Below are 24,188 nucleotides of genomic sequence, written 5' to 3' on the forward strand. Positions count from 1 at the left end.
GAGCAGAAGACCCTCACACCTGAAGAGTGCTGGCTGTGACGAATTAAACCGGTTTTACAGGTTTCAATCACAGACCATGTGACATGGGAGTCAGGAAACTAACACACAGCGCCACCGGATTTGATAACGCTATAAAACGCTATAAAATAATGTGACTTGGCACAGAACAAGTTTACAGCACAGTACAAAAATAAATGCTGACCATGACTTTAGAAGCATAAATTGCCTTACACTCAATTTAAGCACAAGCTGTCTTTAGCCCTCTAAGCTGGTTCATACAGAAATGTAGAGATCCAGGCTCAGAACACACAGCTTCATTAGCGAATACATATGCAGGACAACTAGAGAAGACGTTTTACAGAGGATGGATTTTTAGAAACATCCCATCAGTGACATCACTGAAGTCAACTCCTAGGTACTGTAACTGTCGTGTGGATAGTTTCACAAGAATCAGACAAAGGTTTAAGCATCGCTTGTTCTACATAAAACTGCAAAAAAAAACAACAACCAATAATGTACTTCTTTGCGGCTCTGTTTGCCCAAATCATATATTCACAACGTGAAATCTAGAAAATAATATTACGTAACCAAAATCCGCAATATGGAAACAGAACCTGTGTAATTGTTGATAGATGATGTACTCGTAACATTTTTTCAAGACGAACTACAACATTTAAAAAATGACTTGTATGTACTTGATATCTCTAATGAATCCACGGGTCCCAGCACAAAACGAAACTAAAACGCATATCGTTTCCCGCTTCTTATTAGTTGCTCAAAAGTAATTTGACCGTATGAAATGCATAATATAAACCTAGAAACATATACGTGAGCAGTACTTAAGCACTGTAGTATCGGTGTTAAGACATACCTCTCAAATACTGTAAATCAAGTTAAAAATATCTCAAGACCGATTCTGGTCATAATGAAACCATGTTTCGTGTATGTTTTCTTTTTCATCTTGAAATAACTCATTTCTAAATACCTTTTTCACTGTTAACATCTTGCAGCAACTCTGCGACAAAATATACACTCTGACAGTTCATCCTGCTACCAACATTAAATAAAACAAATCTTAAGATTTCTATATTTATGTCTTTATTTAGTGGTTTCATTAGTGACAAAGGCTAAACTTTCTTGGAAAAATGTATTTTATGTGTTGCAGAAAAAACTGACTCGCTTTAACAAAATATGTTTACAAATCCTTTCACCTGGCATTTTCGTAGTTAGAAATTATGGAACGCTCTGTTAAAAGCAAGGGAGTTTTTATGTCCGTTGCAGTTCTTTTGCAACATGAATATAATTATATCGTTATTAATTTCTTGAGATACGCGATTCCATATTATATTAGCAGAAAAGCTTAAAACTACCACTTTTTCACACGCTATTTCACATGCTAGTTAAATACTTCGATGCTTAAAATCGTTAAGGAGAAATGGAATACCGGTGTGTATTTTTCCTTTAAAGTGCCGATTCCTGGAATCTGACTGGCTAACACCCCTCTGAAGTGGTTCCATAAAATCTGGTATACGGAAAAGAAAGCGTTGAGAAATATAAGTGTCTTTTAATACACTCTTTGCTGTGCTCTTGAGGATCCTTGTGATATTTTAAGCTCTAGTTGAATGATAGGTGTCGCATTTTAAATCATTTTCGTAGTTAGAAATTATGAAACGCCCTGTTAAAAGCAAGGAAGTTTTTATGCCCGTTGAAGTAAAACAAAATGCCTGACAAAGTATGGCTTGGACAGATTCCAAGTGCTTGTACAAATGTGCTAAAGAAATTATACTTTGAGTATACAGCTTGTCCAAAGTCATCCATTATTAATACTATTAGTAATATCTTCAGTAAAGGCTTTGATGCATAAATATTTCTGATAAAGGTAGGTTGTGTACTTTTGTCCAACTGAGCAATCTTGCTTTCATAAAATATACCAACATTTTAATGACTGATGATTAACATGCTGTAATACACAGTTCAAAATTAAAGGCTCAAATGCTGTACATGAGAGGTTAAGCTCCCCCTGGCGGTTTTACAAGGCGATGCCGGATAGTTAGTCACGTGACACACGTGAACTGCGTGATACCCCGGTGGGCGTGTCGCGGTATGCCGCGAAATACCTCACCCATTTTGAATGGCTGCATCTGTAGGTTTGCCAGAGAATAGAGGGTTAATACTTACGCAATCAACATCTTTAAGATAAAAGCTCAAAATATTAGTCTTGCAGAACATATAGTAAAAGCAATGACCCAGGCTCAAGACACTGATCATGTAAAACTGTACTAATATACAAAAATAAAATATATGATTTTACTCTTTAAATTGATACATAACAGAAAGGTGTTTGTTCAATATCTAATATCAAAACCAAATCCAGACATATAAGATACAGTCAAATCAATGACTTTTACTAGGTAAAAGCTAGAGTGTTAAACTAGAGCTTTATCACAGTTTCCTTGTCAAAGTGCAACTTTGACTTACTGTGGATCTAAATGAGAAGCTGTTTCACTACCAGAAGCTTCACATTTGCTTTTGTGGCTGAATAACTTCTTACATTGCTTGAAGACAATATAAGAATTAACAGTTTATGCAGATGAGACGCTTAACATAAAAGTGGTACCTACAAAGTTTCAATTTTCATTTCATTTTATCATTTTTCAATTCCCACTTTTATTCTAAGCACCATTTAAATAAGTAAGAGTATGATCTCTATCCAATTAATTCATTGGCCGATTTTATATAACTGGAATATTAGCATGGACAAAAGCCAAATAAACTTTGTCCCTAAAGACCTAATGGTGTATTGACAAATATTAAATGGTTTTTTTACAACTACTTTAGATATCCAACATATTCTACACAAAAATATAACCAATGAATCATTATTTAAATGTTCCCTTATTTATATCCTGCAACATTCTTCTTCCTTTTTCTCTTCACACTTTGCCCAAAAAACTGTTGTATAACTGTGTCAGTACTATTAGATTAATAAAATTCACACTGATTTCTCTGTTTTTGAGGTTCATTCTTATCATCTAAATGTTGACGTTGAATAATGTCAGGCAAAACAAAATTGTCAGGCAAAAATCGGTTTAAAAAATGTATAAAGTTTGAATTAAGTTTGAATAAAGTCTGAATAAAGTTTGAAATAATGAAAACTACCTATCATCACCTGGTCACACCATAATATTTTACAAACAGTACAACAGCTAAAAAATAACAAAAAACATAAATACTTTAATGTTATTTTAAATATTTTCAGTTCAGACTCAATTTAACACTTATTTTAAATATGTTTATCATACATTTGTTTACATATTAATGTAAATTACCCTGGCCTGTTCCTTTAAAAGAAATCCATTGAGCAAACTTAAACATCTTGTTCTGTTTTGAAGAGATTTTTTAAAATAAATATTTAAGGCTGTGTCATGAAGAAACCCAAGATAACCTACACAGAATAATTTTGTTTATCTTAAACCAAAAGCACATAAGCAAAAGCAAATGGATCATAGATGATGGTCATAAAAGACATTGTTACCAAGATTTTTAAGATTGTTTGCACCCATACCTTAGAAGTCTTTTTTCAGCATTTTTCCTTATATGTTTCTCATCCATTTGCACCAGTGACAGAACCTAGCACAAGTATTCTGATCTGGAACTGTCACTTTTGAAAGTCATTTGGGAGTCAATGCTTGACCTAGAGCAAAGGAGCATTCTTTCAGATTCTGCTGTGTGCCTGCGTGTCCACAGGTCTGTGCTTGGACCCATGGTTCTCTGTTTTAGAGACAAGGTCTCAAACTTCACATACATTTCCTTGGAAGGGTCTTCACCCCCAGGAGCAGGCCCTTTTTTACAGTAGAGCTTCAAAACCTTGTATAGCAGCAGGATTATAAGAGGTAACGCCACAACACACGCGATGCTGCTCACAATTATAAGCAAGTGATCCTGACCATCCGCATTGACAGTCTCCAATGTGGAAAATGTGACACATTGGTCCTTCTGCGGTGGATTCCCCTTAGGTATAAAGCAAGCCATGTATTTTGTATTAGGTCTCAATCCATCCAGGATGATTTGACTTTTCCCCAGTTCAGTACTAACTGATTGTTTCTCCTTTTCTCCGAATGGTGAATAAATCACTTTGACAGGAAGATCTCTTTGGGCCTCATCTGCCTTCCAAGTCAGTACTGCGCTCTCTGTGCTTTGATCTACAACTTGTACATTTTTCACTGCAAGTTTCCGTAGAGCACTGGATGTTGTGTTCACTGGATTACTTCCCGTTCTTTGTTTTTTCTCCACCTGCTGTGGCGTTTTATTATTATTATTCGCTGGCTGGCCCTTCCCAGTCACTTCCCCTCCCTGGATTAACTTCTGCTGACTGTTTGGTTGTAACTTCTTTCTTGGTGTAGTGCTCTGCATTGTGGGAGCAGGGGTTGTAGAAAACGGGGTTGTCAAAGCAATGGTCGTGACCATAACAGGTTCTGTCTGGGTCTGGTTGGTGGGACTTTGCTCATTGCTTGGTTTCTTTGGGAATTTCAATGGAGACACCGTTGTTGTGACCACTCCCACCACTGTCAAAGTGATGGACGCCTCTGCCATCCCAGCTAGGTTTTTAGCTTTGCAGCGGTATTCACCCGCATCTTTGTATAAAATTCCATTTAAGCTTATAATGGACCACCGGATCCCTTCCCCTGGGGACTCCTGGACAACTGTGGAAGACAAAAATAGAAGCGTATAAATAATCATTTGCTATTCCGGTTTACTTTTAAGTTTTGGATTTTCTGCACCTAAACATACAGTATACTATAAAAACATTTTCAGCATCTACAAGTCTACAGTGCTCCATGTTAAGCAGTTAAAATGTAATATTATACAATCCAAATATTAAACAGTCCAAGTAGGTAGCTACGTCAGCATGCGTAAGCTACAAATGAACAAATAAAGGTTTATTCCATGCTAAAAACAGAAGAATACACCCGAAGAAGGCGCCACAGCCGAAATGTTGGGTTTCTTTTCTTCTATTTGCAGCATGGAATAAACCTTTACTTGTTTGTTTAAACAGTCAGCTCATTTAACCTAAACTTTAAAATTTCAACACTTATATCACTTACATCAGCATCCTGAAAGATTATGAGTCCCACTATGAGATTATAATACAGTTTAGAAAAAGCAGCCCCAATCTTGAATATAGCACTCAATGTTTTCACAGTTTTGTAGCAAGAGTATACTCTATATCCATCTCAACAAATTATAAGATAATCAGAGATTTTTGAATCAATCAGCTGTCTAATCATTTAATATAATAATTAGTATAATAAACAGCAATCTGCTGATTTCTTTATTTTTGTATTTCAAATTCATTAACTTTCTCCTGCTACAAAGATAAAAAATTAATTGATTTGAACACCAGTTTACAGGGGCTGAGGTGTGTCTAGCACCGGATCCTGAGGCGTTGGGTGGGACCACGTGCTAGGCAAGAGGCAGCTGAGACAGGGAACTGTGCAGGCAGCTGCACTGTGAACACACAGTTTTAGTGAAGCGCAGTAATGTGCGCAGACAGACAGCCTGCTATGGAGAGATAGGAAACCTGGAGGAAAACATAGTCCGAGATCATGGTCAAGCAGGCAAGGGAGTAAGAATGTGGATCACAAGCTAAAGCAAAGGAGGATTTTTTTTAGATTTTATAAGAGTCTGTGTCCAGTGAAGTGAGGTTCAAAACCAGGAAGACACAGGGGAGAATTCAAGTCGAAATCGTAGGGAAACAAACTCAGTTCAAGCCAAGTAAGCAGGGAAGCATATCAAGCTCAGGAGAGATCCAGGAGCAAGTCATGAGCAAAGCAGAAGTCTGTAGTCCAATGAAGTTGGGGACACGAAATAATCCTCAAGGAGCTCAGAGACAGAACTCTATGACAGAGCCAAGTTTTGTTTTGTTTTCTCAACCACTTGAAATGGGAGTGGTCGTGAATCATTTCCAGGTGGTCTGGATCTCCTGTCAATTTGTTTCTGTGGCAGCTGGCACTGGAAGGTAGGTTGTATGGTGATGTAATCAGTTGTCATGTCAATGCTAGCTCACCCCATTGACCAGCATAACAATTAGGCCACAAAACGTGTTACTATAGATACAGTAGGATGTGTAGACGTTCTAAAGGCACTGTATCGGATCATGCACTGTGACATCCGGTCATTTTTGACACTTTTGGTTTGCTTCCTCATTCTGGCAGTTTTTGGTTGCAAAGTGCTTAGCTATGTCAAAAACAGTATAACTACACACAATGCACTTATTCATTTTAATAGGCACTTAATACAGTACCTTATCATATTATACAAGGATATTTAGGAATTAATGAAACAATCTTGTCAGATAGGAAACTGCAAAACTCTTAAGTTGTAAAACCAAAAGGCAAGATGGTTTCAAAAGGCATTCATGGCTTACCTCTGTAAAATTTAACTTGTTATTCCCAAAAAATGTTTGTGGGTCACATATGTTTTATACCAAGATAACACAGCCTACATGTTATGACAAAGGTACAAATGAATGTACATTTAATGAAGATTTTGGTTATTTCCAATTCTAAGACATCACGTTTTTGTCAGTTTGCATCAGGTATAGAGAGAACTTTAGTTTTGATACTGCTTTATATTCTTCACACATTAAGTCCCTGGACATACTTACAGACATTGTTGTCAGAAATAACCAGTTTGCAAAGGGTCATTTATATAAAGATACCTAGGATAACCATTTACTGTATGTTTCTTCATTTAGCAATTTAAATTTTCTGTGAATTCCTTATTTGCTTGTGGTATAGTTTTTGGCAAGCTTAACGAGTGGATCTAAGAATTCTAGTTTAAATACTTAGAAATGAAAAGAAATAGAACAGTACATAAAAAAGCAAATATAATCTCCTTGTTGCAAAAGGATAAACAAAAGATGCTACCACACTCAACAGCTATACAGTAAAATTGGATGGTCAGATTTACTTACAGTAAGATTTAAACAAGTGCAGCTATTTGTTAGTCGTATTTTTAACTTTAATGTTGTGTTTGCACATCTATATACCAAGGCAACCAACTGCTATCTAAATGACTTTACAGAACTAAACTTACTTAATCCTCAACAAAATCCTTTTCATAAAATGAAACTCTTTAAAGCAAAATAAGGTATCAAGATGCTTAATGAAAAGGAAGATTTGTCCAGCAATAACAATAGTTTGAATACAGTTATATTCGCAAATCTTTCTCACTAAAGTTTTTGCAGATTTTTCAAAGATGGTTTTGCTGAAGAATTCGAAGACCACTTTCTTCTGTGAGGAATATGACTGAGCAGCAACTTGCAAAGCATTCCCAGTATCTTTATACAAGGGGAAGGCAATGACAGTCCTTGATTGCTGCATTTGTTCCTTGTTTTCACTCTATCTGAGATCTGAATGATTCTGTTAAATTGATTAAATGAGTAAGACAACAGATCTGCTGCCTACAGGTCTAAAGGGGAACTTGTTTTCCAAATTTCTGAGACCAGGTATGAAATCTCGATAACAAAATTAATTCATAGATTGTTTCTTAAGCACAATTAAGCACAAAATGAACTTTGTGAAAGTACTCTGTGGTTGCCATGTTGTCTCAAACAGCTAGTCTCGCAATTGGCCTTTCTGCTCACTAGCAGACAAACACAAACAGACAAAACATTGAGGTCCAAGGGTGACGAGGCATGATCCTCCAGACCCCGGGCTCAGGAAGCGGGAGGTGTCGGCAATAAGGCTTGCCCTCAGGAGACGGACATAGGTTATCCTGGTGCTAGGCGGGCCTCGCGACATCTTTACCCTAATGATGAGCCCCAAGGACTGGAGGAGCTAGTCTTTAAATAATAAACCTAGGAGGGTACACCTGGGGAGCTTAACAATCACAAGGACAACAATGGGAGCGCCCTCTAGGGGGGGATGTCGGGCGTGACACAAAACCTTCTCGATGTCGATATGTTGAATTCAATTCAATTCCACTAATTAAAATAGGTACTCTATATAAAGTATCTAAAAAAATGTCTCCTTGCTTGTGTCAGTTTCATACCATTATATTTAAATTAATACAGTTTCAAAATTCACTCGGTCTAAAGCATACAGTATGCTTTATTGCTACAGAAATAGACTGGTTTTCAAATATTGTCAGTTTGAGATTGGACAAGTGTATTGAAAGTTTCTGTAAATTCTGGAGTTTACAAAATTATGAAGCCTGACAGTTCATAATCTAAAATAAAATATATTTTCATTTTAGATACGGAACCAAAATTTGATGGGAACCACTCCCATCATTTTTGCCCATCCCATCCTTCGGATGAGACATAAAGCCGAGGTCCTGACTCTCTGTGGTCATTAAAAGTCCCAGGGCGTTTCTCGAAAAGAGTAGCGGTATTACCCAAGCATCCTGGCCAAATTTCCCATTGGCCCTTACCAATCATAGCCTCCTAATAATCCCCATCTATGAACTGGCTTCATCACTCTGCTCTCCTCCCCACTGATAGCTGATGTGTTGTGAGCATACTGGCAAACTTGGCTGCACATTGGTGATGGTGGAGGGGAGTCCCCATTACCTGTAAAGCGCTTTGAGGGGAGTGACCAGAAAAGCGCTATATAAGTGTTAGCAATTTTTATTATTATTATAAAAAACAACTAATGAAAAGAGAATGCAGTGAGAGGGTGATATCAGTGCTTGATAGAAAAATAGAAAAATATCAATCTTAATGATTTAAGTGATCCTTTTCTAATTATATTTAAGACCTACTGTAAGTTAAGATGTGCATTAAATATGGTTTTACGATCAATACCAATATTTTTATTGGATTAAAAGAGATGTACTGTATTCACAAGCCTGCTTTTTTACAATGTAACGGGGCTGGTTCAACCCACTGGATGTTTTGTTGCCTGATTTGCAGACAATGATGGCAGTATGGCACTGTGTCTATTTTGTGATGCAAATTACAGGTTTTACATGATATTGCAATACCAATCTACTGTATATAGTCTAAACCTTGTGCTAAGATAGCTCATTGATAGTATTACATTTTTTATAACTTCTTACGTTTAAAAGTCTTAAATTTACAAAATATTAAGTAAACCATTGTAGTATTATTGACAATAGACTTATTTGTTGCTATTAATGTTAGTGCCAGCTTTGCCAGTTCTGATGTTTACTCCCCCCATATCTGCTGGCTTTCATTTTGGCTGAGCTGTCATGGACTCAACTTTAAACCTTAATTGGGACTTTTGAGTCTGTACCAGCTTCTCAAAAGTTGAAGATTGCTCCAGAGAAAGTTGGAGATCGTAACATTCCTTCTGAACCTTTTTAATTCAATGTTACACAGAAACTATACTGCTTTTAAAAAAAACTGCCTCTACATCTCAGCTGAATACTAACAAAGACTTGTCCAATACCAATGGCATCTGCTGTGACAACAATTTCCTACATTAATTTAAACACATAATAGGAGATTAGTAGCCTGCTTGATACTGCAGTACATTTTCTGCACCCTCAAAAGTATTTCCCATATTGTTAAATCTGGTCAGTACAGTATATTACCCACTTGCTTACCCTTTCTAAGAGCTAATTATAAACTTTAAAAGATTCACTTACAGTTGTTTAATGTTCTTGGAAGTTTCTCAGACTTTGAGGACCTATCTACTTGTCGGCAGCATGCTAAGGATTAAACAAATTATGTCACAATTATTTAAGCAGTGCACTCAATGAAAAAAAAAACATAGGAGATACAAGAATAATACAGTAGTCCTAAGAAAGTTAAATTTAAGTCAAATATCTTAATTTTTATATATAAACTATTATGAAAAAATATAAAACATTGGGAAACTTTGCAATACATAAAATAATAACATAAATAACATAAAATAATACTATTAATGCATTTGTAATGCATTCAAATATTACAATTTTATAAAAGACTTGACATTTAAAACTTGTCATATGATACAGTGTCTTCAAAATGTTTTCAACTCCTGGAATAATTGCAAATATTGTCATTATGACCACTGTCACTACAACACTCTCAGCTGCGAGACCATTTACAGACATGTGTATTTCTTCTGAAATCAAGTCAGCCATTTGAACTGACCACAGGAAGATTCCAATCAAGTTTTAGACTGATCTCTCAAGAAATCTAGATGCACCTGGACTCAATGACATATCGTAGCAAAGGGGGTGAATAATATCAAATCAAGACATTTCTATGTTTTCTTATAATTACAGGTAAAAATTCTAGAACTTCTAATCCATTCTGACATTTAAGAATAATTATGTAGATCAGTGACCACAAAACTACAGTATATCTGTTCAAAGATAAAAAATATATAATTATCGAGTAAATTCAATGCATTCCTAAAACCCATTATATTACCCTGAGCTGTTCAATTTATGAGAAAAAAAAGCATAGAAATGCCACTATACTGTGTGATATTAAGAAAGGAAAAATGTTTTCTGAAAAAGGATTCAGGGTTTTGTATGCACTTGTATGTTCAATCTGAAGTGTATGTCAGGAAACTTGAGAATTTCCAACCTAATCCTTTTGTGCACCACCTGTCACCCAGATGTTTCACAAAAATTTCATGTGTGACTACAGTTTGGTGTAAGTTACACTGGCTCACAGAATTATGGTACCACCCTGACAGCCAGAGATATTAGTGATAAGTTATTTAACTGTAAACCCAGATTAAGAAATACTGTATATAAACATAGTTTAGAACATTTCCATGACGTCTTGGCAAATTTCCACATTTTAGTTTTGAGCATTGCTTAGTTAAGACTGGATCACTTTAAAAACACAACCCCACAGTTTAAGATAAATGTCAAAAAGTGCAGTTACACTAGTTCTGTGCTATATGTTCTACTAGTGACAAATGGAATTTTAAAGAAAGGTTTGGGAGCAGATGAAAACACACTTCCTCCTACAGTGCCTACAGTATGCACAGCATAAATATTACAATTCTGGCTTACTTGCTGTTTGTTTTTGTATCCTTCTCACAACCTCCCCAATCTTTTTCTGAAAGCCCCATTCTTAAAGATGAGTTGTCATTCTCCTCAGCCAGGTGAGAAACTATAATAAAGCTCACATTTCAAATCACACTTCTTTTCCTCCTTTATTGCAGTTTGACTGAAATACTAAATTGATCTGATTATCTGTAAAGGTGATGAGCACACAAAGTTGAATGTTGGAAGGTATTTATTTTTTAAGTCAGGTACTGTACCTCTGTAGAAAGTAAGTGTTGAGTTCCCAATGTGTGTACTATTACAGTATCTTCACCACAGGCATTTGTGTCTACAAAGCAGCTGCCAAATCAACAACAATACATGGTGTTTGTGGATGTTAATGTACACATTCATCCTAATCATCTCACAAGTGCTCATCTGGGTCAGACCCAGACCAGTTTATGAATTGACTGCAGATTGAAGCAAGTCTTGAATGACTCACACTCCAAGAAATAAAGGTCACCTTGTTGAAGAATTAAGAAAATGTCCTACATTTCTAAAACATTTCAAAAATGCTTTTGTAGCAGACTTATTACAGGGAGAGGTACTACACAATAAACTTACATCCCAGTTTATTTTGCTTTTCATATAGTTAAAGTGTTTCTCACAGACAAAGATAGGATATTGTCTCATAACAGTTAGGTATTCCTGCATGTTTGAGAAATTTATTTTTTCCTTTTGAGTTTCTCTTTGAAGTGTATAGCTGGTGAACAATTCATATCAAAATTGCTGTTTCTACAAATATACAAGCTTGGATAACTTCAGTGTCAATCCTGACATCTCTGTGCATCCCAAAGTAATAAGTTAGGTAAATGTAGATAGTGGAAATCTAAATTTATGAAACCTACTTGTGATGGATTTTTCCTTGTTTACTTTCCTCTCCATAATTTAAGTGAGTGAATCTTTATATTTTAGAATAGAATTGCATGATACACTACTGTAAATCTGTTACAGTTTCTGTATTTTAAGTTGCTTTTAAACATTGCTTTTTACTGCATTTACTGCAAGTTAAAAAGTGGTTAATTTAAAGTTTTCCTTACAAAGAAACTTGTATCAATGTGTGCTATATAAGCAGCATTGGGGTTTTGAAGTTCATACCATTATGCAACACCACATTGCTTCTACTGTTCAATAATTCAGTAATTGCTCTGCTCACTTTAAATTTTAGTTTGAACGTTTTAAGTTGTGTGATGTTTTATATTTAGAAAAGAAATCATTCCAAAGTTATTTTTTTATAATATTGCTGCGGTTTAAATTAAGGTTACTTGTTTTAAAGCCAGTGACAGATAGCAGCCTATTTTAAATGCAACCTGGCTTCCTAATAGGGAATTCACTGTGTATAAAAAAACACATCAAGATGAAAAATAAATGAAAGGAACAACAGAAATGCTTCTCAAACACTTGCAGCAGCTCATTATACTGTATATTCCAAGTTTTCAGAATCTTGCAACTTTGTTTGAGATACAGCGTTATTAACCATATCGAGAGACAAGGTCTCGAGGTCTTGCCTTATCTTTAAATACATTAAAGATAAGATTCCTCTCTGATTATTGTAGACTCAGGGTGTCTGTAGTGAAATTTGTGCAAGGGTTGATACCCCCACTCCTAAGGAACACATAAAAAACTGTATTATAATATTCACCCTCCTTCAAATTACCTGTATTGTTAACTGGTGATTCATCAGATCTGGTCCACATTAAAACTGGCGTGGGATAACCTGTGGCATCACAGCGCAGAAGAACATTACTCCCTAGGGGTGAGGTAATCTTGGTAGCTGAGGTCATCACAGAAGGCTTGAGGCACTGTTCCAGCTCAGCTCTCTGGAACAGAACTCCAGACAGGTTCTCAGGCCCACTACAGATGAGAAGTGGATCAAGAAGCACGACAGATGTTTCGAATGTCTTGGAGAGCTCAATCACTTTGGAGATTCTGCAGTCACAGAACCATGGATTGTCTTGCAAACCTGGAGGACAAAACGCACATTGTTATTTTCAAAAGATTTTGAGCCCCAGAGTAAAACTCTTTCCTTTGTGCTCTGTACAAGGTCATTGGGTCATTGTGTAGAGTCGTTGTGTAGAGTAGTGGTTCTCAGTTCTTCATTTCTGTTTGATGCCTTTACAAGTTAGCACTCAACAAGTTGAATAAGCTTTGGAATAGGAATGAACTCTGTTCTAATTAGTGAGTTTCCAGACTGCCATTGATTAGGGATGGTAATTGAATTATAACCAGTTGGAATTAAACAGAGGGACTTGGGAGTTGTCTGGTACAGTATTCTCAACTATACCTGTTCATCATTAATTGATTTATCACTCATTAGGAGCTATTTAGTCAGAATTGGAAATAATGCATGTTAACAAGAGGATTTTGAAACCAACGACTGAGGGCAGAAAAACATTTAGACCAGCAGAAACAGTGGCCACTGCTGATGTGGGGAACCACTGGTTTAGTGAAAGATATTGAATCATATGCTTCATCCACTTTCTTAGACTGAACTTTAACCACCTGAGCTGTACAGTGCAAGAAGATTCTACAGTTGTAAAAGTTTAAAAGTATAGTTACTTTTACTAGTCACCGCCCCTCCCTGTGAATAGCAGGGACCGCAGCCACTGGGCTGAGATCTTTCTCTTTAGCTCAGCTGGCTGGGTCCCTATTGAGTGACACAGGGGGCCGGGTTCAAGTCCCCAGCAGTGGGGTCTGACCTTAGGAAGTGGGGTGGGATAACCCTTCACCGAGGATGGCGAATTAAGGTGGGGAGAGTGTAATGCATATGGCCGCCATTGCAGGTTGTTCGAGCTGGCTTACCAGTGTTATTAAAATGCTTATTTATGAGACACGATGTTTCAGATGTCAATAACTTTGTGAACAAATGACACAGGGCCTGCAACCTATAAGCTTAAAGATCGCAATTTGTGAAAAAATTCACAGCTTTTGTTTAAACAATATCTAGTACCTGGTTGCATTTTTAGAAACCTTAGATTGATTTAAGCAGATCCCAGGTGCAAGTGACTTCATAACATGAGAAGGCATTATGCTATATTTTTTATGCATCAGTTGAAGCCTTCTGAAGTCTCTCAAAAATATAAAAATGTAACATAATATTGTGTGGCACGATGGGCAACTGATTCTTTTAATTTTAAAGAAATTACGTGTCTAATAACGTGTCTGACTAAAACAGACATTGTATGAGTTAAAAACACGAAAACTATGAAAAACGGGTGATTTTCCAAAGAGAAATAGAGAGCCGAAAACGTTTGGTGCAGTCTTCTCTGCTTTAAAGGTACACTCCTTGTGGAAGAATTTTCATCTCGAACGTTTGCCCACCAGCTAACATGCAGAAGCAAACTGAATACAAAATGTACTTGCAAGAATAGCGATTACAAACATTAAAAAAGAACATACTTGCTGTTACATCCCAGGGGTTATTTTTTAATTTATAGTATAGTATATTCATAGTATATTGTGTGGCTTTTGTTCCCCCAATTGTTTGCATTTTTTTTTCTTGAAGGTTTTGATGATCTTACTGACAGTTGTGTGTGTAGAACCTTATAGAGTAGATTCTGAAAGCATTTTAATTTTTTAAATTATTGTACTGTATTCTGAAAGCATTTTAATTTTTTAAATTATTGTACTGTATTTGCCAGCTGAGTGCCAGCTAGGGTGTTGAAGACGTGTGTTTCAGGTTTTCTTTTGTAGTCAGATTAGCTTTCCCTCACTGTCCTAGCCAGCTCCATTTTGTTTGTTATTTTCTTTTCTTTGGCACCACTCTAGTTCCTTACCCTTATCACGCTTCCTAGTCCCTCACCAAAACCTCCCTGCTTCCAAAAGAATTATCCTAAATGTTACACCCCTTTTCCCCTAGACACTTGGGGTCATAACACTTGCTTTATACTGTTATGCTGTACAGTATATTAAAACTAACAGTCTATGGGCACAACACTGTGAGTAACGCTGCCACTAAACCTTTCCCAAAAATTTCACGTAGCAAGGTCATGTAGCAGATTCACAGTTGGATACTATTTTAGATATTTGTCAACATACAGTACTTACTAAAACTATCCATCTCAGTAATCTCACTGTGTTAGTCTCACTGTGCGCCCTGCTGCTCACTCAATGTGCACACTCCCAGTAAAATAAAAAGCCCATTTTCGAATTACCACCTCACACCAAGGGGGAAGGAAAAGTGCCAGTGGTCATTTAATTATTTCACACTCCATCATTCTGCCCAACCCCCCTAGACAAAGTTGATTAAAACTCATTCAAAAAGGTGTGGTGTGTTAACACAAACTCTGCTTAACAGAGCTGCTTCTAAGAGCAAGGTGACTTTCTGCTCAATTAAATAAAGCTACAGTACAGATAGATTTTAAATTCTTCAAGGAAAATTAGCTGTTTGGCAAAATCTGCTACTTTGCAAGCAGTACACGACTTCTGAAAAGGTAACTTTTGTCTCTTGTGCAAACTCAACAAAAGTTTATTTTTTATAATTCCAAAATTTGAACAATATTCCTCAGGGACTCATTATAGTATTGTAGCAAATACGGTTTCGCACAGGAAAATCAAAATACTGCCCCTCCCCACAGCTGGGTCTTGCCTCCTGCTGTTCCAAAGCCGTATGGTTTCAAAGTATGTGTGAAATATCTTTTCTTACCCCAGTTATTAATCCAATCTTTTTTTACTCATCTGGCTATGACAAAAATATAGCCAAAAGGATCGCTGTAAAGGTTAAATTCAACTCAACGTGTCTCCTCTAACTCTTCAGTTTACAGCTCGTCCATGGCTATTCATTATTAATATTGTAACAAATGGTAGGCATACAGATGGTACAAGCCAGTTGCAGCGCAGTGACAGTACAGCCGTCTACTCCCCTGCGCATAACAGGGATGTTGGCTGCTTGGGTTGTTGAAGGTCTTGTGTAGCTCAGCTGGCAAAACCTCTATTGAGTGATGCAGGAGACCTGTGTTAACACACCATGTGGTGAAGGATGAACCAGGACAGGAGCAGTGAGAGCACAAGCCCAAGAACCTGAGTTTATTACAATATTATTAATAATATATTCTGTATTGCATTTAAATGGGATTGTTTTTACAAATATAAGAAGAGGCAATACACAACGTGTAAATATAACCCTTTGTCCTCCTTTAACTTAAAGAATTCCGTGAAGAAACCCTAAATCACGAAACCATCACTTATAATAATTCATCCAGATACACACACTCACACCATAGCCAACAGCAAGCTATAATAGTGGACTATTTTTATATATTCAGCTATGTAAGAAACAAAGTAATTCTCTGATCGGGCTTTGAACCGTCTGGGTGCAGTTCACTACATGACAGTCCATTGCCTATTACCACTATACAGTACGTACAATAATATTGTTTAAACTTTATACCTTGCTCATTTTGAATGGATTGATCTATATATACGTACTGTAACTGCATATTAAGTGGATTTAAGTATGCACAGTGAAGAGATTAAATGAAGCAATCATTTCACTAACAACCAATGCACCACAGGTGCCACCTGTCGGTCATTCTGGCCAGCCAATCACATACTGCGGTATTCCGTGCCATTCTGCAGATAATTTTGAGCAGTACGGGGTTTTACCACGCATTTTGAATGACTGCATCTATAACTTCAGGATTGTAATATTTCTAACCACACCCTGAGGTAGTTTAGAGGGAACTGTACTTTTAGTTAAGTTAATTTTTTGAGTTATCAACTGTAGAGATGCTTTGTACTGTATGCTTCTAAGAAAGAATTAGATTATTTTTAATATTTTTTTTAATTGATAAGTCAGGTTAGAGCAAAAACCAGAAGGCACTAGATAAGATAAAGCTTTCGTTCCTTACTAGAGAAGAAAGTATGGTCATACATTTTTGGTTTTAGACTAATTTCGGTTCTATTTTACACTAAATTAATTTGCTGAGTTGTATTCCATTACAAATATATCCATTACTATATATGAAATAGGTGTGAATACTGTTAATGGGTGATTGTATATGTACACTAACAAAAATGTTACTGGTTGTAAGTTTACTGTATCATTTGAATAATTTTTTACCACTTTACTGTATATTTATGTGGAGAATACCTTCAGATTCCTCTTCAGACAATCATTAAATTGATCGTTTTCTTGATAAAACACACAACTACCTCTGGAGTTTTTTTATGCGCTTTTTATTTTAAACTGTTAATTAAAATTGTTAATTAAAATCACAGGTACTGTCTTCAACTAAAGGATAGAGACATTTCTCATTGTACATGAAGATTGAATTAAAATATTAATTCCAGTCATGTAGGAGAGAAAAGTCTATATCTGTTGATTTGCTGAAGCAGATGTTCCTTGCCAGGAAACAGGTGGCAAGCTTTACTTTTACGATCTCGATCTTACTTTTGATAAAGCTCCACTATAATTGGATTGAGGCCGCTTTGAAAGCAAAATGTGAACAGTAAGCCTAGTATTAATGCCGTCCAATCTAAGATAATGAGTTTTCATATTAGAGAGGGAATCTCAATTTGGAGGAATCTGTGTAGTTAAATACGCAATTATATGATCTGCCACAGAGGGGTAGATGACTGATTGATCCCTTGCTTATATAAATCACTACTGATTTCTCCATCTTGTTGTGCTCTATACAGGACATCTCTATGTCAGTACCAATGATTGTATTATGACAGATCTAAGACCTTGACATAGAGAACCTGTAAAAATATCTGGTTAACAGTATTGATATTTAAATTATCAGTTGATGATATATTTTTAAAGGTAAGGACTCAATACTTTTTACACCAAACATGACACCGATTGTAGAAACACAACCAAGGAGATACAGAAGGACTGCAGCATGAAAGCATAACACCATCTCTTGCACAAGTAGGTACTCAGCATTGGAGCAGCACAGCTCCATCTTGTGGTTAGTCGGGTCAATAAACTTGACAATGTACAATTCAAATGGACATAATTACAAAGGACACTTACAGTCTGTGGGTTCTTTACAAATAAGTGTTGTTAGTCTTGTTATTCTTGCTAATGGTGTGTAGTGGACACACACTACACACTACTTCAATAAAGAGTCAAGCTACAGCTGTGGTAACCAAGTGTTACAAATGCAATATACAGTGTATATAAGGAGGATTGTGAATGGAAGTGTTGATGGTTAATGAAGCACTTTGAACCTCGACCTCATCTCCCAGCAACAACAACTCAATTTTGCAGTTATAGCACAAAAGAAGCATTTACAGGCCTTCCCCATTTACAGCAAGGTGCTTGCAAGAAATAAATCAGAATTTCAGAAATTATATTGACCCATAAATAATGGGGCATTCCTAACCCTGTTAAAATAGCACTTCACCAATATTTTTCCCAAGTGATTACTAACATTTAGTGCATGTTGTGAGAAGCTGTATCTTGAGTTGTGGTGCATGTATAGGTTTCATATAGCAGTGAGATGCAGGTTCCTCAAACAGAAATAATGTGAAGGCTATAGGATTTGAATAGGAATTATTGTTGTATTATATGTTAAAGACTTACTATGGGCAACACTGAATATATAAATTGTCCCAGAGGGATAGTAGTTTAATGTAACTCAAGCACTGAATGAATAGGACAGAATCACTGATGATACAGGCTAGGAGAATCACTGGTTATTAAATTACTTATAACCATGGTACAGGTCAAGGTCTGCAGCTTGAATTACTGTCCTTTCAGTGACTGGTAGGCTCTTGCACTACTGTATATCGACAATATATATACTGTAGGAGACAGAATATGTGTGAGTTTTTAAAATCGAGGAAAATACTGTTAATGATTATTTGGCACTGATGTGCTAGCCTTTTCTGCAATTACTTTCTGTTTGCACACACTAGACAGATCCAAGAGATTATTTAATTTACGTACCTAAAATCTTTGTATACTGTATGTGACGTGACGCACCACCCACAAAATCACTGTTTTGTTTAGATTTGTGATCGCAGCTCACCTGGGTGATCCAGTTCTTTATTATTATCTTCTCTTCAGATTCAGAAAAAAGGATCTTCAGTTATGTGTAATGTGTGACAGGAATGATGTCCAATTAAGTAACCATTAACAAAGTTATTTCTGACTGCAAATATATCCACGCACTGAAGCAGAAATGACTAACCAGCTTATTCTGATGTCTAGCCCAGGAAAGTCATTTTGACTTCCAGTTCTAATCAAGTCACCAGTTGTTACTGAAACCTGTTGAAGGACCTGTTGAGTGGTGCATCCAATCCCTCATACTGTACATAAACAGGATAAATATTTTGAGCAGCACTGTGATGCAGTCACTAGTGCACTGGGGCACTGAGTTCAGTTCCTGGAGTTTGTATGTTCTCCCTGTGTTCAAATGTTTTTTTTCTCTGAGTGCTCCAGTTTCCTCCCACAGTCCAAAGAAAAGCTGTCCCTGGGTCACTCCTCACTCTGCATGGGGGACCCAGCCTCCTCATTTTAGGGCCAGGAGGTTGGCCCTATGACTAAAACCCTCCATTAACATTTTAAATGGACTAAGTATAACTGTTGTGTGCTGTTATTCCACGTGAACAATATTTTGCAGATTTTCACTAGCTCCCTTTAAGGTACCATGGTCTGTAGGAAACAATTTATTTTTCTATGATCTTTCCTATAGATCCAATACCAGCTCATTCCACAAGTATAACCATTTAGTTTTGCTTTTTTTAATTATTTTACACACATAATGTAATTCTGATCCACTCTTTTTAGGATTTGGTCATGTCCTACTTATATCTCGGTTGCTGGAAATAGTGTAGGAAGGCCAGAAGGTGACACTAAGACACTTCAAACCAAATGCACAAACAGAGAGCATCATATTGTTGAGGGTGCTTTGATTTAGATGCCATTTTAATACCAGTATTTGGTTACTGTAAATTTCTGGCTTACCAAAACCTCTCTGTAAAAAAGCCAAAAGCTATAGGTTGCTGAGACTTTAACAATAGCAAACTCTACTGGAAGGTAACACCTTAAACTCTGTAACTTTTCATTATGGATGCTAATAGTACTAAGACTTGTTTTCATATATTTTTTATTTTATATATAATTTTTTATTTTTATTTTATATGGTACCATGAGACAATTATCTCAAAAGAAGTCTGATAATTAATGAAATTGGGAAAACCAGAAAGTGTGTTAATGAATTGGATTTGCAGGGAATGTGTGATTGCTTCCAGACCAGATCCTAACCTTTTCCCAGAAGGAAGAACATGCTTAAGCAACATCTTTTAGACAACATCAGTAAACTGATATTGTATGACCATTAATGAACCCCTGAGAAAGGAAAGGAGATGGGACCAGATTTTGAGCTCCACTGGACATCTTTGATGAGGGTTCAAGCTGTGTGTGAACTGTCTTAAGTCTTTCTAATTACTGCTCCTGATTTTGTACTACTGTTAGTACACCTGCGACCCCTTACAGACACTTTGACACAGTGTGAAGAGTGACCTGGGACATACTGGTTAGTAGTTTTGGGTGGATGTCTGGGAAGGAGCCTGTTCTCTTTTTTTGTGCTATGTTCTGCTGCATGGAAGAGCCAAGAGCTGAGCTTAACCTTGTACTAATCTACTGTAGAACAATGCAATTTAAAAGCAGTGATTCTGTCTGCTCTTTCTTGTGAACACAAACTAGCTATCGTAAGACCTACAGAATATCAGATATTTAAATAGATCATGCTATTCCTTAAAAGTGCAAACCATTTTTATAGTGTTTGCTGTACTTAGCCCTGACTTACATTAATAATTTTCAAAACACTTCAAAACATGACATATAAAACTATACTGTATGTACATATATTGTGTACCATCTAGCTTTTGGAGGGAGTGCAAGGAAACATTCAATTCGTGTGATTTATTTAAAAAGTATTACTGTAATGAAGATTTTTTTTTATATTTTCATCAGAACTAAGATGTTTATGACTTGAGATCCAGAAGGACCACATACAGTATATACAGAGAAATTATATTTCAATTAATAATTATTTCAATTAATCTTTTCCCTAACAATGCCACATAGGAACCCTAATTCTAGCCCAAAATGACTGCTTAAAAATATATATATATATAACTCTATATATAGTCTATCATATGCTTAATATTTTATTATTATTATAATGCAAAAATGAGCTAAATTATATTAATTTTACCACATGATATACTGTATGGCATAACATAACCACAAGTTAAAACTAGTGAATTAGTGTCTTTTTTTAAATCTTAGCTTCTCACATACCTAGTATTACTCGTTGAGGTGTGCTGGCACTTTTGGCACCAGAAAAGGGAGGCCAGATGTCTATTAAATCCGATGGCAATGTGGTCAGTTTATTGCTGGAAATGTCTAAATAAGTTATGTTCCAAAGGTACTGGGCTGCATCAGCTGGGATAGTGGACAGCCTGTTGTTGTGCAAATCCAGAGTTCGGAGATTCGGCATTTCTTGCAGGGACTCCCAGGGAAAAGTGGAAATCTGATTTCCATCCAGCCGGAGTTCATGGAGGAGTTTTAGGTTGTAAAAGCTACTTGAATCAATAGTTGAGATGGAATTGTAAGTCACCCACAAATATTTCAAGTCCACAAGGTAGTAGAATGCTTCAGTAGGAATCCTACGGATCACTGTTTTTTCAATGCGGAGTTTAACAGTGTCCACTGGAACATTGACAGGGATGTCGGACATATCCGGGTCATTACACAACACAGATCTGTTAAGGGAAACAGAAGAATGTTTTATTTCTGTAAAATGTAACATTACCAGAAGGGTTTGTCCCAGAGAAAATGTTACCCCTTACTCAAGCTATTCTAAACTTTCAAAGGGACAAAATCATAGAGAAATTCTTGTTTTTGTAGAATCAAGAATGTTTTTTAAATGCACAAAAAAGCAGAACAGTCTGTACTTGAAGATCAAGCTTTGAAAGACAGTGTTACCTTTTCAAGCAGTGTTTCATTTCTTATTTTCTTGTAATCTTTGATAGAATTACTCAACAGAAGTTAGGGAGGGTTGGAGACAGGCTAGCCAATCTCACCCAGCTGTTTTAAATTACAGTACAATCATTTACGACATATATATATAACTTTTGCACACTCTTCTTACATTTTTTCAAATTCCTCCTGCCTCCACCCCATCTCCAGCTTTGCAGCCCTTGGTAAACTCCTTTCTCTGAATGGAGGAGTGGAGCCTCCTTGTCTTATGGACAGAAGGCTACCTCTTAACCAAGCAGGTTAATCCAAAACTTATAAAACATTTGATCCTTGAAGTAAAATATAAATTATGAGGGAGAAAGTTATTTATAGTAAGTGCAATTAGTACATGTTGAAGCAATGCATTTAAAAATAATTTTAGATTTTTCAACCACACATTTTATGTTCAAACAAATTTTGAGAAAGAAACAAAGATTTAATGAGGATCTTGTTAGGTACATTGGCACTCTTAGTTTAGTTTTTCAGATGTTTTTGTGCAATTCTCATCTTCAACACTCATGTTCCCTGATATAAATACATAAGTGTTTTCCAGCACTCAAAGCTATCATTCACACCCAGACTCCTCTATTTTGAATCATGGACAGTAGCCTCATCTTTCAATTTTTAAATTGTATTCTCTGAATTGTTACATACTAATATGACCCAAATAATAAAAAAAAATCTTTAGGCTCATTGAGCTGAAATAATTGAAGACACATACTGTATGTTGTGTATAAGGTGTATTTTTGGAAAAATCTTTCCCACTAATAAAGGGTTTCTGTTGAACAATATCAGTAGTCCTTCATTTAAGTCTTACTGTCTGTTAACTGCAAAACATCTGAAGCAGTCTGGTTCATCTGAAATAAAAACATTGTATAATATATACATATACACACAAAGAAATTCTAGCTGAGCTTTTTTAATGTATAAATATTTTTTAGAAGATACCTTTTTCTACTGAATGTTCCAATCAGTATAAAAGATTAGAGTAAAATCAGAAATGCATCCTTATATCTACAGTATTAATCAAAGCAAAGACAGTATAATATGTGTACTACTCCATGATAAGTACAAAATTAGTTACAAAAAGATTGAGGGCTACATTCAGTGGGTTAAAGAGTTAAACTTAATTATTTCAAATATACAAATTAATATCCATTCTTATCTTTGATATCTCTTTCCAATCTTCAAAAGTTTTTCTTTCAAAAAGAAAGGTTTTAAAATGCTTTGTTAGGCAAATGCTGCTATTTTGACTTGAAATATAAACTGTTGATGCTTTCATATCTGCTGTCATAATAAACCTTTTAGAACAACTAAACAAGCTTCCATCAACTAACAGAAAACTAGTCATACTAAAAAGGATAGGTGTATTTCAATACTCTATAGTCTAGATTATTGCGGGTTTATTTCAATCCGACCTACTAAACTATAGGAAGTTTAGCTACTATACATATAGTTTAAAAACATAAAATGAAAAAAATATACCTAGTTCCAGTTCCATCGCTTCTGCCGTGGTATATACATGTACACTGAGACGGGCAAAAAGAAAGGACTACATTAAAACAACAAACAAGTACAAGAATACAAATTAGCTGATACATGATTAAAAAAACAACATAGCTACTGTATGGATATATTTCTAAAAAAAGGACATTCCTCTTGAAACTGGAAACTGTCTGCAATATTCCAGCACTAGGAAGGAACTAGCACAGAAGATTAGTAGAGATTAAGCAAAACGAGCAGGTCATGTAACCTTAGGAATTAGCCCTGTCCCACACAGTAAGCAGCTAGCACATTTGTGTCACTGGAGGAAGGCTCACGTGATACATTCAAATGATTAAATGAAACAGGATCCTTTTTAAGCAGGTTTTAACTTAAAAGGGATGGTTCTTCTCCTGTATTTAACAGAAGGCCTCTCTTCTCTTTAAAATTAAAAATACCCAACTGGACACATGTACAGTAGGTTAAAAAAAACAATTAACAGAATAAAATCCAATTCTATTCTAAAAACTACAGGTGGTGTTTAGCTATGGTCTCCTGATCACTAATGGACACCAGAATTCAGAGGTGAAAGCTTCACTCTGAGATAATATCTAAAGTAATGTCTAAATTGTGGCAAAGGATTATAAATGAAACATATTCTATTACGAAAGCAGTGTTGTATGCTGTGCATCTTATTTTGCTGTACAAG

The 24,188-nt window shown here is 36.0% G+C and overlaps 1 protein-coding gene across 2 annotated transcripts; it reads right to left on the reverse strand.

Moving 5' to 3' along the window:
• Nucleotides 1–3,265: 3,265 nt before the first annotated feature.
• On the reverse strand, nt 3,266–23,691 carry LOC102696763 (leucine-rich repeat, immunoglobulin-like domain and transmembrane domain-containing protein 3). Of its 2 annotated transcripts, XM_015345191.2 has the most exons (5): nt 23,483–23,691; nt 21,278–21,741; nt 12,677–12,982; nt 9,616–9,678; nt 3,266–4,703 (listed from the first exon to the last, which is right to left on the reverse strand). In XM_015345191.2, the coding sequence occupies exons 1-5, from the start codon at nt 23,596–23,598 to the stop codon at nt 3,631–3,633; spliced, it is 2,022 nt and encodes a 673-aa protein (XP_015200677.2). In that variant the 5' UTR covers nt 23,599–23,691; the 3' UTR covers nt 3,266–3,630. The 2 variants fall into 2 exon arrangements, with proteins under 2 accessions (XP_015200677.2, XP_006629837.2); XM_006629774.3 differs by lacking the exon at nt 9,616–9,678.
• Nucleotides 23,692–24,188: the final 497 nt, after the last annotated feature.

This window comes from Lepisosteus oculatus, chromosome 1, assembly GCF_040954835.1.
Source record: "Lepisosteus oculatus isolate fLepOcu1 chromosome 1, fLepOcu1.hap2, whole genome shotgun sequence".
NCBI classification, from domain to species: domain Eukaryota; kingdom Metazoa; phylum Chordata; class Actinopteri; order Semionotiformes; family Lepisosteidae; genus Lepisosteus; species Lepisosteus oculatus.

What these genes read in the sequence shown, in the direction of transcription:
- LOC102696763 (XM_015345191.2), bottom strand. Translation starts at nt 23,598, where the DNA reads ATGTATCAGCTAATTTGTATTCTTGTACTTGTTTGTTGTTTTAATGTA. An exon ending in AGCGATGGAACTGGAACTAG is followed by an intron (nt 21,742 to 23,482) that starts GTATATTTTTTT and finishes TTCCCTTAACAG; the next exon opens with ATCTGTGTTGTGTAATGACC. An exon ending in ACCTCAACGAGTAATACTAG is followed by an intron (nt 12,983 to 21,277) that starts GTATGTGAGAAG and finishes TTTGTCCTCCAG; the next exon opens with GTTTGCAAGACAATCCATGG.